This window comes from Carlito syrichta, unplaced genomic scaffold (assembly GCF_000164805.1).
Source record: "Carlito syrichta isolate Samal-C Ts95f unplaced genomic scaffold, Tarsius_syrichta-2.0.1 Scaffold106302, whole genome shotgun sequence".
Taxonomy (NCBI): domain Eukaryota; kingdom Metazoa; phylum Chordata; class Mammalia; order Primates; family Tarsiidae; genus Carlito; species Carlito syrichta.
The window spans coordinates 496,726-510,057 of NW_007050398.1; the positions used below are offsets into that span (position 1 = coordinate 496,726).

Consider the following 13,332-nt stretch of genomic DNA (forward strand, 5'->3'; position numbering starts at 1 on the left):
CCCCCACCCCTGAGGCTGTCCACTGACCCTACCCCCGAGGCTGTGGATTTACCCCACCCCCAAGGCTGTTCACTGACCCCACCCTCAAGCCTGTCCACTGACCCCACCCCCAAGGATGTCCATTGACCCCACCCCCCAAGGATGTCCACTGACCCCCACCCCCAAAGACATCCACTGACTCCACCCCCAGGGATGTCCACTGACCCCACCCCCAAGGCTGTCCTTCCAGGCTCTGTGTCTACCATGTCCTCTGAATGGGGACCACTGAGTTCAACAGCCCCAAACTGCAGCCTCACAGGTGACATTTTCTTGTTTTCAAAAACACTGTTGCTACTTCCCTGTGAGTACACACACATACACACACATACACACACACACACACACACACATACACACACACACACACACACACACACACACACACACACTCTCACTCTCTGTCTTGACCAGAAGTTGTGAGTTGGAGATGCCATGGAAACCCAAGTCTGCAACCCAATGCAGAGAAGAGGCAGAGTCGGTTTTTTCTGCAGAAATTCGCTCATTGATACTTTCCTTGGAGGGAGAAAATGAGCCAGAAACTCGTGTCAGGATCAATGAGAAAAAGGGCATGAAAATGCCACAAAACCTTCAGTATTTTGTGAACGCAGAAGAGGCTGCCAAGAGCCTTTTCCTTGCCTTTTTTCTGACCCGAAATGAAAGGCTTTCTGTCCGATAAAGCCCATTGGGTGAGCAGGTGCCGTTGGCTACATGAGTCTGAAGACAGCCGGGGGCATCTGTCTCTTCTGTACGTCTGCACACCAGCACCCAGCAACCCAAGAGTGGTTAGGTGAATAAATAACATATCGTTGATCAAACAATACGTTCTTCGCGTCCCTGGCTTTGTAGGCCGCTAAAGGCATTCTGGTGGAAAAGATTTGCAGCCAGTTGAAGTTGGAAACCAGCGGAGTCTCTCGGCAGCAGAGCTGCCCCGAGCCTCTGGCATGCAGCATGCCTTGGGAGCCCCGCAGTGGGAGCGCAGGACGCATCTCCCACGCTTGCACTCGGGCCTTGGGTCAGGAGCGTCCACCTTGGTTCTGGTGTCCACGGCACGTCATTGGCGGGTGCTGGTCACACCGCAGACATGGTCACATAGACTGAGAATTCTCAATCCCCGGGGGCTGAGGTGGGAGGGAGAGCAAGAAGAACACTGGCAGGGAGGGAGGCTGCTTACCGCGGACCAGGGGCGTTTCTTCCAGTTCCCACTGCGGGACTGGACGCCACCACTTTCCAAGTGAGAATGTTGGCCGTGGAGCGAGAGGCCCATGCTGGCACCTCCTGCTGGTCTCCCAAGAGGGAGGCAGTCGGTCTTCATGCCCAAGGCCGGAGCTACCGTGAGCCTGACTTCAGCTGGGCCTTCCTGAGGCCACAAAGACGAGCATCCCGCCCGGCCCTGGGAGGCGCCTGTGGCTGGGGCTGCATCATCTGGGGTCGTTGCAGGAGATGAAAGGGAGGGTGTTCTGGGCGCAAGGGGAACGCTGGCTTCCAGGACGGGTCTGCCCTTGCCAGCTCTGCCACAGACAACACGCGTCACCCCACAAGCCTCCTGTCCCTCACTTGCGGGATACGAGTGGCGACCACCATGCCAGTGGTGCCTTGTGATGACTCGTGGTCAGTTTTGAGGATGCTCGGCACAGCCTCAGGCACTCAGTAGGCGCTCCTGATGGGAAGGTACCCGGAGTCTCCACACACCTGTGCACCTGGCGCGGTGCCTGGCACAGAGCAGACTCATGGAAGGTACTTCCAGAATGCACAGGTAGCTCAGATTGCTTGTTTCGAAAGGTAAGGGTACTAGCTGCCACCGTGAGTGTGTGTACATGTGTATGTGCGTGTGTCTGACGGAGCGAGGACCCCATGGTGGGTGACTGACTCTCCAGTGGTCAAGGCATGGGTGGCAAAGAGCACGGCCGGGGCATCCGTGTGCCCTGCGTGTCCCTGTGGCCACGCTCCCAGAGCGCTGTGCTGAATGGGGCACCCGTGCACCGTGGGGTCGGTCACGGGGCGTGTGGCGCTGAGGGGGCCTGCGGGCCGCACCTGGCATATCCCCCAGCTGAGCCTGGGGAATGTGGCAGGCAGCCCAGCGAGCCCTCACGGCGGCAGCCTTGGCTTCCTGGGCCCGACCCGTGTCCTCTGGGCGTGGGTGCAATGGAGGCTGCAGGCATTAAACTGTGCAAATAAAATATAGCTTGTGGAAACTCACCGGGTCCCTGTTGCTATGGTTACCCCAGCAGGTCGTCCAGTGAGAACGGCTCTGTCCTCAGCAACGAATCAGGGAAGCCCAGCCCTGGGCGACGCTCCCCCCAGAATGTCATGGCACAGCCGAAGGGGACCAAGGAGGAGGCCAGGAAGAGAAATGGTGAGATGCCTCCCCGTAGGGCCGCCTGGCCTCGCACGCATGCGCGTGCACACACACGTGCACACACTCACCCCCAGCAGGCTGAGACCCACGTCCTCCTCTCTGCTCTGCACCACAAGGTCCGGGAGTCTGCTGGGAGCCTCCCACGCTGTCCCCTCACCCCGCTTCTGAATCATCCTGGCCCGCCCCCTGCCCCTGTTCTTTTGGAATGGTATAGGTCAAGCTGAGGCTTGCTTCCAGATCTTTCTAATTTGCGGGTGGACTGCTGTACCCTCCAGCCCCCAGTGCACTGAGACGGCTGGCCCTGGCCTGATGCCCGTGGGAAGTCTCAGGGACTCAACCAATGCCAGAGTCCAGACAATGCAAGCCCACCTCCCCTCCAGAGCAAGAAAGCCGTAAAGGTCTGTCACCAACTTGGAAACTCAGCCGGATACTTCTGTCTGAAGTTTCCGGGCCGTTTGTTTCTCTCACATGTGATTCTTCCCTGCCTGTGAGGACTGGGTTGAGGTTTTCATTCGGTCGTCTGAGCCCCTCATCGTGCGGGGCACCCTCTGTCGGTGGCCGCTGTCATCCCTGTGCGGCCTCTATCCCCTCCTGACACCTCCCCTCATGACCTCCTCTTCCTGCGTCCTTCCGTGTGAAGCTGGCTCCCTAGGGCCCGGGATTCACATGCCCGGCGCTGCTGATTTCAGACCAGGTCCGTTCCTCTGGGGTCTTTAAGGGTTGCAGGCCGAGCTCACAGGACGCCCGGGGACAAGCTGGACCCTGACACGCAATCGGCTTCCCCTCCAAAGGTGCTTTTGCCGCTCAAGGACTCGCTCTGGAGTCTGGAGCTGGAATCGCATTGTGTTTTCAAACGCTACTTATTTCTTTTCTTCCAAATAAAAAAGAAAGAGGGGAAGAAAGAGCTATGATGCCACGGATTTGAATTCCGCAGGGGAAACGCGCTCCTGTCCCGGTTTCCAGCTCCTGCGCGAGGTGCCTGTTTAGGCTGTCGCTACGCGTGGTTGCTGAATGCGTTCTTGCCCTGTGTCCTCTCTGCCTGCCTCGGGCCACCCAGACCGCACCACCCACATCAGGATGGGGCTGACCTGGGACCTTCCTGGAGCCTCAATCCCCCCGGGATGTCAGCGCTGCCACACTCTTCTGTCTCCCCAGGGCAAGCCGCCAGGAGAGAAGGGTAGAGGGAGCGAGGCGATAGCAGAGACCCCCGCCGTGAAGCCACAGGGGAGGGCTGCTTTGGCTGAATCTGTGATGGCCACTGCCACCTAGCCAAGATGGTCCACCCACCTCGGCCTCCTCTCTCCCCTCCCCCTCCCTCTTCCTTCCTTTTTCCTTCCCTTATATACTTCCTGGGTCTTGCTGTGTTGCCCAGGCTGGAGTCCAGTGGTGCCATCGTGGCTCCCTGTAGCCTCCAATTCCTGGGATCAAGCGATCCTCCTGCCTCAGTCTCCCAAGTAGCTAGGACTACCGGCTGTGCTACCATACCCAGCTATTTTCTTTTTTAATTTTTTATAGAGATGGGATCTGCTATGTTTCCCAGGCTGGTCTTGAACTCCTGGTCTCAAGCAGTCCTTTCACCTTGGCCTCCCAAAGCTCTGGGATTACCAGCGTGAGCCACCACACCCAGCCTTACTTCCTGGAAATACATAAAGTAAAGCCAAGACCACTCACTCCCCCAGAAGTCCCAACCACCCACCCCTGCCCTCTGAAGGCCCTGAATGACCCCGTGTGTCTTTCCCTGACCTTCTTACGGTGCATATGGGCACACACGTGTCTTTGCTTTCTGTTCATTGGTGTTTTCTTCTGCAAAATGGAATAATATGCATATTGTTCCGTGCCCTTTTCCTTGTCTGAAAATGTGCACCGCATGGACTCCTCGGTCTGTCGCGCATGGTTGCAGAGACGCCTTCCCCCGCCCTGGGCTTAGTCCACCAAGACCAGAGCCCATGGGTTCCCGCCCTCCACGCCCCCCACCTGGGAAGTGCCGGCCGCTCTGCCTGTCCCAGCCGCCCTCGCCGTCCGGCTCGTCTGCTCTCTGCCTGCCTCCTCCCTCTGTCGAGGTCACATCCATGATCTAAATCTCAGGCTCGGAGCATGACTGAAGTGCAGTCGCTGGGCTGGTTGAGAGTCTCGCTCTGTTTCATTAGCTCCGTCCCTCCCAGGGTTAGGGTGCTTCCGTGGTTGCACCTCGTTCTTGCCAAGAGTAAGCACGGAGAATTTGGGGGTTGGTCGCTTCTGTCTCACCAGGTCTCCATCCAGGGAGGTTTAGGCTTGAGCTTTTCCAAGAAGTGACAGGACCACCTTGCTTTGTGTAAAACTCAGTCAACGCAGAAGCACGTCAGCACTCAGAGACGGACCTTCCGTGGACCGTGTTTATCCTTTTCGTCAGAGGACTCCACTTTATCTTAGGGCTAGGTTAGAGTTTACCAGTAAAATCAGTCGTGTGTTTTATTGATTAGAAGATGAACCAAGGGAAGAGAGGGAGGGAGGGAGGAAATAACATTGAATGGAATTATGGAAAAACAAAAACGTGCCTTTTCATGACCTTGGCAGCTTGCAAAAACATATTGGGAGACCGGGTGTTGTGGCTCATACCCATAATCCCAGCACTCTGGGAAGCAGAGGTGGAAGGATCACTTGAGGCTAGGAGTTTGAGACCAGCTTGGGAAACACGGCGAGACTCTGTCTCTACAAAAACGTCTTTTAAAAAATTCGCCAGGTGTGGTGGTGCACACCTGTAGTCCCAGCTGTGTGGGAGGCTGAGGCAGGAAGATCGCTTGAGCCCAGGAGTTTGAAGCTGTGATGAGTGACAGTCATGCCACTGCACTCCAGCCTGGGCAACAGAGTGAGATCCTGACAAAAAAACCCAGATGGGTGAGAATGGAGCATCCATTCTAGGGCAGCAGTGAGGACAGGCTGACTCGGGCTAACTCAGTGCACCACTGCTAACTCAGCAGTGAGGACAGGCTAACTCAGTGGTGGTCAGTACTGGGAAGGGCATGGAGCTGGGTGATGTGCTCGGGGAGGGTCGCCCTGCGGGAGCCAAGCGGACGGAGAGGGCAGCGGGGCGGGCAGCCAGACAGGACCATGGGGGCACTGGCTTGATCCTGAGGGGTGAAACCCACGGAGGGTTCCGATCAGAGTCAGAATGTGACCTGGTCACTGCTTAGAAAGATGGCCCCTGGTTGCTGGTGGAACGTGTGTTTTCGGGGTCGGGGATGGGGGAGGCTCAGAGCAGGGGCTTCTCTGGGAGGTGCCTGGGTAGCGGCTGTCCCCAGGGCGTGTGACCAAGAGCCAGGTGGAAACCGCAGTGGTGTTCAATGGCCGGAGTCTTGGGCGTGACACTCCGTCATTCTGTGATGTCCTAACTACACAGGAGGACCTCCTTGTGAGACTGTGAGTGTCAAGAGGGGAGACTCTCACAGAGCAGGTGTCCAGGTGGGCGATCTCAGTGGCCACGCAGAAGCTGACCCGCAAAGCTATGCCACAAATATCGACACATCTGGTGACACAGACAAAGAGAGCCTGTCCCCGTCACTGGCTGCTTGGTGGCCTGCTGGCTAGCCGCAAATCAGCCCACAGAACTAAAAACAAATTCCAATTATCGTCCATTGTTAGTCTCTGAGTTGTTTCAGCCCCATTGTGAAATAACACTTTGCTTGGCTTAATTTGACAAATCTTCTGTGATTAACGTAAGTGGTGGAATGATAGAAACCATGTGTTTCTCCATCAATTAAATGACCTGCCAGCCTCTTGAGTAGGCTGGAGGGAAGCGGAAGGTGCTGTGCTGGGGTCACGCTTGACACAGCAACTCCTCGCTCCCCAGGGGCTTCCGGATCTGGTTGTCAGACAGCCTTAACTCATCTCTGGCCAGGTGCTCAGTGAGCCGTCCTGCCCGTGGGTACTTGATGGGACTAGCCTTAGGAACAAGTGCATTGGCAGGAACCGCCTCTGTCGGCTCAGCCATGGACGCTCTGGGCGGACGGAGTCTTAGCGATCTCAGCAGAAGCAGCTGTCAGAGGGGGGACTCATCCCCCAGGCGGGGGTGGGATTCCCGCCCCTTCGTGAGGGGACTTGCCAGGAGCTGCAAATCCGTTTCTCCAGTGGTCATTTCATAGCTTCGTTTTAGACAAATGAAAGAAACCAAAGCCCAGTCACTGGAGAGGCAGCCTTCACAAGGGGAAAGAGTGTCCACAGCAAAGTCCATGGCTCGCTGACCACGGAGCACTTGGGCCTTCACGTCGTGGGGATCCGTGGCCCTGGGCAGAGGCTGAGCTGAGCACTGAGGCTGGTGACTGTCAGATTTAGGAGCAGTGATGAGGTTTGGCTGATTCACTTTTCTCACTCCTGACTCAGAGAGAAAAAAGTTAGTTTCGTCCTTCAAATGTTCTGCCATCGTTTTGAAAGAAGGGGCTGCCGCTGCTTCGACCCAGACCCTCCCTGTTCTTTGCTGCCCGTTGAAAGGGTCATGGGGGTGAACCGTGGGGCCTTGGCTTCATGGGCGGACCCCGGCCCGACCCAGGTTGACAGTGGTGGTTTTGAGGGGAGTGATCCCGACTGTGGGCCTGTGCTCCAGGCCACCATGGAATGGATCAGGACCAAGTCGCCCCTCCGTGTGTTTGTGTCATGTGCAGTGCCCACCAGCGATGAGGAAGAGGGAGTGGTTCTCTTCGACAGCTCAGGCAAGGTGGCCGCAGAGCCCGTGGACACGTCTTCCGGGTCGGTGCACCTCATCGCCATCAAGCCCACAGCCCTGCCCATGGTGCCCCCCACCTCGGACAGGAACCAGGAGTCCTCGGCGGTCCTTAACGGAGAGGTGAGTGCCTGAGGACGCGGGACAGGAGCAATCTAGTTGGGCCCTAGGGAACTGGACTGAGGGTGGCACCTGCCAGCTCAGGGTGACATGGAGTTGGGGACCTGGGACATGCCTGCCAGTGTTGGGTGACACAGTGTTGGGGACCTGGGACATGCCTGCCAATGCTGGGTGACGTGGCGTCAGGGACCTGAGATGCACCTGGGCATGTGGGCATCTTTACCTCCGTGTGCTCCAGGCCACCATGGAATGGATCAGGACTAGGTCACCCAAAATAAATTTGCCAGGTGATGTTTTCAGAGCATCTTCTACTCATTTGAAAGCCAGAGGGAGCGTTTTGGAACTGAGGTTACAAAGAGAACGTCAGAAGCTCTCCCCGTCCCTCACACACATCCTCTGCCTTGAGAACACCCCTAAACTGTCTGCATGGTGGGTGTCGTGGGGACGGGAGGGGCTTGAGGTGAGAGGAACCCGGAGAGATACTGGGACGTGGCCATGATACAGGCTGTGAAATGGCACGTATCCCTTCAAGTACACTGCCAGCAACCCACCAGCTGCTTCCAGGAGGACATGGACGAATTGTATAATGTTGATGACCTCTTCTGAGGGTCTGAAAAGTGGGTGGCATTCACTGGAGAGTGATGATTTCATCAAAGAAAGCTAGCTAGCTAGCTAGTTAGCTAGCTAGAGATGATTTGTTGATAGGCAGACGTATTGATATGGATGATTGATAGAGAGATGATTGATTAATTGATAGATACATAGTTAAATGCATAGAGAGACCCCTAGATGACAGATAGACAGACAGACAGACACAGGGTCTCCAGTCCCTGGTACTGGTCCGTGGCCTGTTAGGAGCCAGGCCACACAGCAGGAGGTGAGCGGCAGATGAGGGAGCAAAGCTTCCTCTGCATTGACAGCCCTGCCCCCTTGCTCACATCACTGCCTGAGCTCCACCTTCTGTCAGCTCAGTGGCAGCATTAGATCCACATAGAAGCGCAAACCCTGCTGTGACCTGCACATGCGAAGGCTCTAGCTATAAAGTGCACAATAAACGTCATGCACTTGAATCATCCCCAAATCATCCCTCCTCCAGCCTCACCCCCCAGCTGTGGAAAAATCATCTTTCACAAGACCAGTCCCTGATACCAAAAAAATTAGGGACTGCTGGATAGATACATACATACATACATAGATGAATACATGGAGAGACAGAGACATAGGTAGACAGATGATAGATAGCTATAGATGATAGATACATACATAGGTATCTGATAGGTAGCCAGGTGATAGGTAGACAAATGTAGATGGACAGATTGGGAGAGGGGGAGGCAGTGCAGAGGGGAAGCAAGAGTCCGGTCACATTGCCCACCTCCTTCCATCTTCTGCAGCAGAATGGTCAGGGCTTGGACATGGTTATGGACCTTAAAGAAGATGCACACAGAACCCGCATGCCAACATGTACACTTCACGTGTGTCCAGGCACATACACACACGTACACACGCACTCTGATGCAGCTCTGCTGTGAAGCTGTGGGTTGGCTGTCCATTCTATCCTGCTCTGTTCCCTGCAGCAGGTGGGAAAGTTTATGGTTTTCAGGGCTTTTTCCCACCACACCATCGGGAACACCCCACACCTGGCACAGCTGGGCTGGTCCTCCCTCCTTCCCAGCTGCTTAGAAAGCACTTTATAGACGATTTGGGAGGCTCCTTTTGCTTTCTGGGCCAAGAGATGGAACTGGTGGGTTGGGGCTCATTGGCTTTTAGAATTCCCCTAGACTCACGGAGCATTTCCAACCCCACCTCCTCCGGGATTTAGACAGACGCTGAGGCCTGAGGGTTCACGGGGTTCTCAGAGCCACATGCAGGGTGCTGTGCCAGCCATGAGGTCGTGTCTCCTGGCTCCCCGCCCAGGGCTCCTCCCTCTCTGTCTTATGCAGCCCACAGTGAGAAGAAGCCTGGAGCTTCTGAGGCCGTGGAGCCTTGCCGCCATGCTTCCACTTGCTGTGTGACCCCGGGTTATGTCTCTGGGCTCCAGTGGCTCCATCCGCAAAGTGGGGCTGCCGTGAAGATACAGCCGGTTCTCACATGGGAAATGCTGACGACAGTGCCTGGCACGCAGGATGCACTGTATCACCCGCTGGATGAACCCTGGGGAGGGACCCTGTGCTGTAGGCCCCTCGGCTCTGTAGCCAGAGAGTCTGGGTGTCTCGTCACAACCGACCACAGCCTCGGCACCTTTTCCCAGGCACAGTTCCTCCCCCAGCCGGCAAGCCAGCGCTCAGGGGCCTTTGAGGCCTCCCTCCAGCTCTGAGCATGGTCTGGGCCGTGGCCCATGGTTGGGACCCTCTGGCCCGCGGTGGCCGCACGTCATGTCCGTGGGCCACGCCTGGGCCTCTTCATCCCACACAAGGGTGAGAATGTTCCAGAGACATTCCACATCTGGGCTGGAGTCAGCTCACCTTCTCTTTTCCTCTGGGGCTCGTCACCCAAAACAGAGGAGTGTCGCCCTGGTCCAGAAATGGGCGCTTGCCACCTGGGTGGCTCAAGGAGCGGGCCATCCCCTGTGACTGGCTGCTCTGTCATTGTCTTCCTCTTCTCCTGCGGGTGACTGGCTTGACTGAGGAATGCACAGCCCTGAGGCCACGCGTCTCCTTTGCTGAGTGACAGGATTCTTTCAGTCTCTCTTAAGAAAACTGAAGAACAACGTGGAAAATCCAGAAAGTGGTGCCACTTCCTTACCACTTGCTAGTTGTAAGCACGGCCAGCTGCGTCTGTCTTCAGCAGGTCATGGGGTCCCTTAGCCGTGTGTGTCCCTTCCTGAAAGGCCAGGTTGGCTTTGCCCTGTAGGGTGGGGCCTGGTTGGCGCTGTTGGCTGTACAAGGCTTCAAAATTACCTGACTCTCAAGCAAAATGTGGGTTCCCAAAAACACACTCCCAGATGCAGGGGACCGTGTAGACAGGCCTTGGGAGGGGGGCTCCCATCAATGATATTCTCAAACCTGCCGGAAGCACCTCTGTGACATGAGGACAGACACATTCTCCTTGGTGACTTCCCCATGGGCCTGAGCCACAACTCCCACGGACCCATGGAGCCACGGCAGACCTGTTCTCCATAGACTAAACGCGATAGTTTTTATTAAAGGCAAAAATGACCCGACACGGTGGCTCACATTTGTAATCCCAGCACCCCAGCTCAGCCTCTCCGACCCCACCAGACTCTCGCTGAATGGCCGGGGGGTGGGAGGTGCTGGGTTCATCAGGCCTGGGCCTAGAGCGAGGGCACCCAACATGGGCTGGGCCGCAGGTCAGAGGAACCATGGTGCCAGCAGAGGGAGGGCTGGTGGCACGTAGCTGAGCGAGGGGCCAGGCCTCAGCCTGAGAGGTGGCACAGACAGGGTGATGGAGGCCCTGGGGGAGTCCCAGGAGACCCAGGGGAGCGTCTGGGCCCGCCATGTGGGCCGGTCTTGGCGCGGGATGGCGGGTCTGGCTGGCCGGGGGGCCGTCGTGACACACGCCCAGCTCTTCCGGGGGTTGGGACCATCCAGTGAGCACCCCGCCGGGGCCACGTGGGTCGGGGGCTGAGCCTGTCTCTCCCCGCAGGTGAGCAAGGCGCTGAAGCAGAAGTCGGACATCGAGCACTACCGGAACAAGCTGCGTCTCAAGGCCAAGCGGAAGGGCTACTACGACGTCGCCCCGGGGGAGCCCGGCAAGGGCCTGGTCGAGAGGAGGAAGGCGGACGACAGGGTCCCCCGGGAGCTCGAGCACGTGCCAGGTCCAGACCCCGAGCTGTGCGCGCCTTTCGCTGAGCCCAGGAGCAGGTGCTGTCCTGGGGTTCCATCGTGGGGCGAGGGCCGGGGCGTAGGCAGGGTGCGGTCCAGCCCTCCTCCGGGACATTGGGACTGTGGGCTCCGCGGGGCGCCCCAGGGACTGGGGAGGATAAAGCCAGGAAGCACGGACTCAGGTGGACGCCATGATTGTCTTCAGCTCAGTGATATTTTCAAAGCAGCAACCTTTCCAGGGCCAAAGACGTGATTATCAAGAGACAGTGTGTTTTCCCTCCTGCCCTCCCTCCCTTTCTTCCTTCCTTTCATTTTGAGCTAGGGCCTCATTCCGTCACCCAGGCTGGAGTGCAGTGGCATGGTCGTGGCTCACCACAGCCTCGACCTCCTGGGCTCAGGGGCTCTTTCTGCCTCAGCCTCCTGAGTAGCTACCACGTCCAGCTGATTTTCTGTAGAGACAAGGTCTCGCTATGTGGCCCAGGCTGGTCTCGAACTCCTGGGCTCAAGTGATCCTCCCGCCTCGGCCTCCCAAAGTGCTGGGATCACAGGCGTGAGCCACCACGCCCGGCCCACTCGCCCTTTTATGACAGCCCCAATCCCCCCTGAGGAGGAGCCCTGGTGTCCCAGTAGCCTCCCTGCATGGCCCCACAACCGGATTTCACCATGAGCTTTGGAGGGGACTGACCTCCGAGTCACAGGAGCATTCTTTCAGGCTTCAGTGCTGAGGAAGCAGGCGGACCCACATCCCCCTGGGTAAAGAGGTGGAGGTTAGTGAGGCCAAGTGTGTCCACCTGCCTGCCAGCCGAAAGCACCTCTGTGACATGAGGCCAGACACATTCTCCTTGGTGATTTCCCCATGGGCCTGAGCCACAACTCCCACGGAGCCATGGAGCCAGCAGACCTGTTCTCCACAGACTAAACGCGATAGACAGTTTTTATTAAAGGCAAAAATGGGCCGACACGGTCACATTTGTAATACCAGCACTTTGGGAGGCTGAGGTGGGAGGATTGCTTGAGGCCAGGAGTTCGAGACCAGTCTGAGTAACATGGTAAAATCTTGTCTCTAAAAAAAAAAAACAAAAGATAAAAAGGATTAGCCAAGACGGAGGCAGGAGGATTGCTGAAGCCAGGAGGCTGAGGCTGTGGCGAGCTGGGATCAGTGATATTTTCCAGCCTGGGCGACAGAGTGGGATCCTGCCTCTCAAAAAAAGAAAAAGGCAAAACAATTCTGTGACAGGCTGGGATCAAAGCCACGAAACCAAGCTAGGAGGTGGTTCTAAATTTTATGAATTGGTTCAACATGAATAATTTTCTCTTTTTTTGAGTCGGAGTCTCACTCCGTCGCCAAGGCTGGAGGGTAGTGGCACGCTCATGGCCGCCGCAGCCTCGACTTGCTGGGCTCAGCTGATCCTTCCACCTTAGCCTTCCAAGTCGCTGGAACTACAGGCCTGTGCCACCAAGCCCGGCTAATTCTTTGATTTATTGTAGAGACGTGGTCTCATCAAGTTGACTGGGCTGGTCTTGAACCCATTGGCTCAGGCAGTCCTCTTACCTCGGCCTCCCAAAGTGCTGGGATTATAGGCGTGAGCCACCACGCCTGGCTGAATTATTTTCAATAAAGAAAACAGGGAAGTCTAGACCAGTACTTAATCGACCATGCCTGGAATCAGGCCCGACGGGTAGGGTGAGTCATTGATCTGAAGTCCTGCCATAACAGGTTCACACCGCCTGTGTCCCTGCATTCACAACTGGAAAGAAACGAGAAAAGACATGGGGTTTTCAGGGTGGCTGGTGGCTCCCTTTTCTTTGTACGTGGGGACTTTTCATGTCTGCGTCATTCCTAGACCTGGGTGGGAGCTTTCGTTCCTGGGTTGCCCACCGGCACTCGGGGAAACAAGTCGAAGACCACGGACAAATACAAGGAGCTTAGAGCAGAAGCCACGTGAGAAACAGCCACAGTCGCCACTTGAGGCTTTTGGTGGGAAGAGAATGAGCAGAGAATGAGCGCAGCTGGCTTCTGGAGAGACGCGTCTCTGCCCCACGCAGGTGCAGGCCGCTCATGGGGCCCGATGGCCTCTGGACTGGGCACGTGCCGCCACTCCTCAGCGCATATCTATGAAGAGGCGATTTAAAGACCATAGAGCACCAAAAATGACTTTTAAAAAAATGTCACCAGTGAAGGAAAAAGATGATTAACCACAAGCTGGGTGAGTGGGACTAGGATAGACTGAGGGCCGGGCACGAGGGCTCAATGTCCGCAATCCCAGCACCTGGAGGCTGAGGGGGGAGGATCGCTTGAGACCACTTGGAGGCTGTAGTGAGCTGTGATCTCGTCATTGCAC

The 13,332-nt window shown here is 56.6% G+C and overlaps 1 protein-coding gene across 1 annotated transcript in view; it reads left to right on the forward strand.

Annotated features, from left to right (window-relative positions):
• The window catches only part of KIAA1549L (KIAA1549 like), a 96,421-nt gene that overhangs the window by 45,400 nt on the left and 37,689 nt on the right, over nt 1-13,332 (forward strand). Inside the window, exons 15-17 of the mRNA XM_021716851.1 lie at nt 2,265-2,392; nt 7,030-7,211; nt 10,812-11,029. Coding sequence (XP_021572526.1) covers nt 2,265-2,392; nt 7,030-7,211; nt 10,812-11,029 — 528 coding nt within the window. The remainder of the gene's footprint in view (nt 1-2,264; nt 2,393-7,029; nt 7,212-10,811; nt 11,030-13,332) is intronic.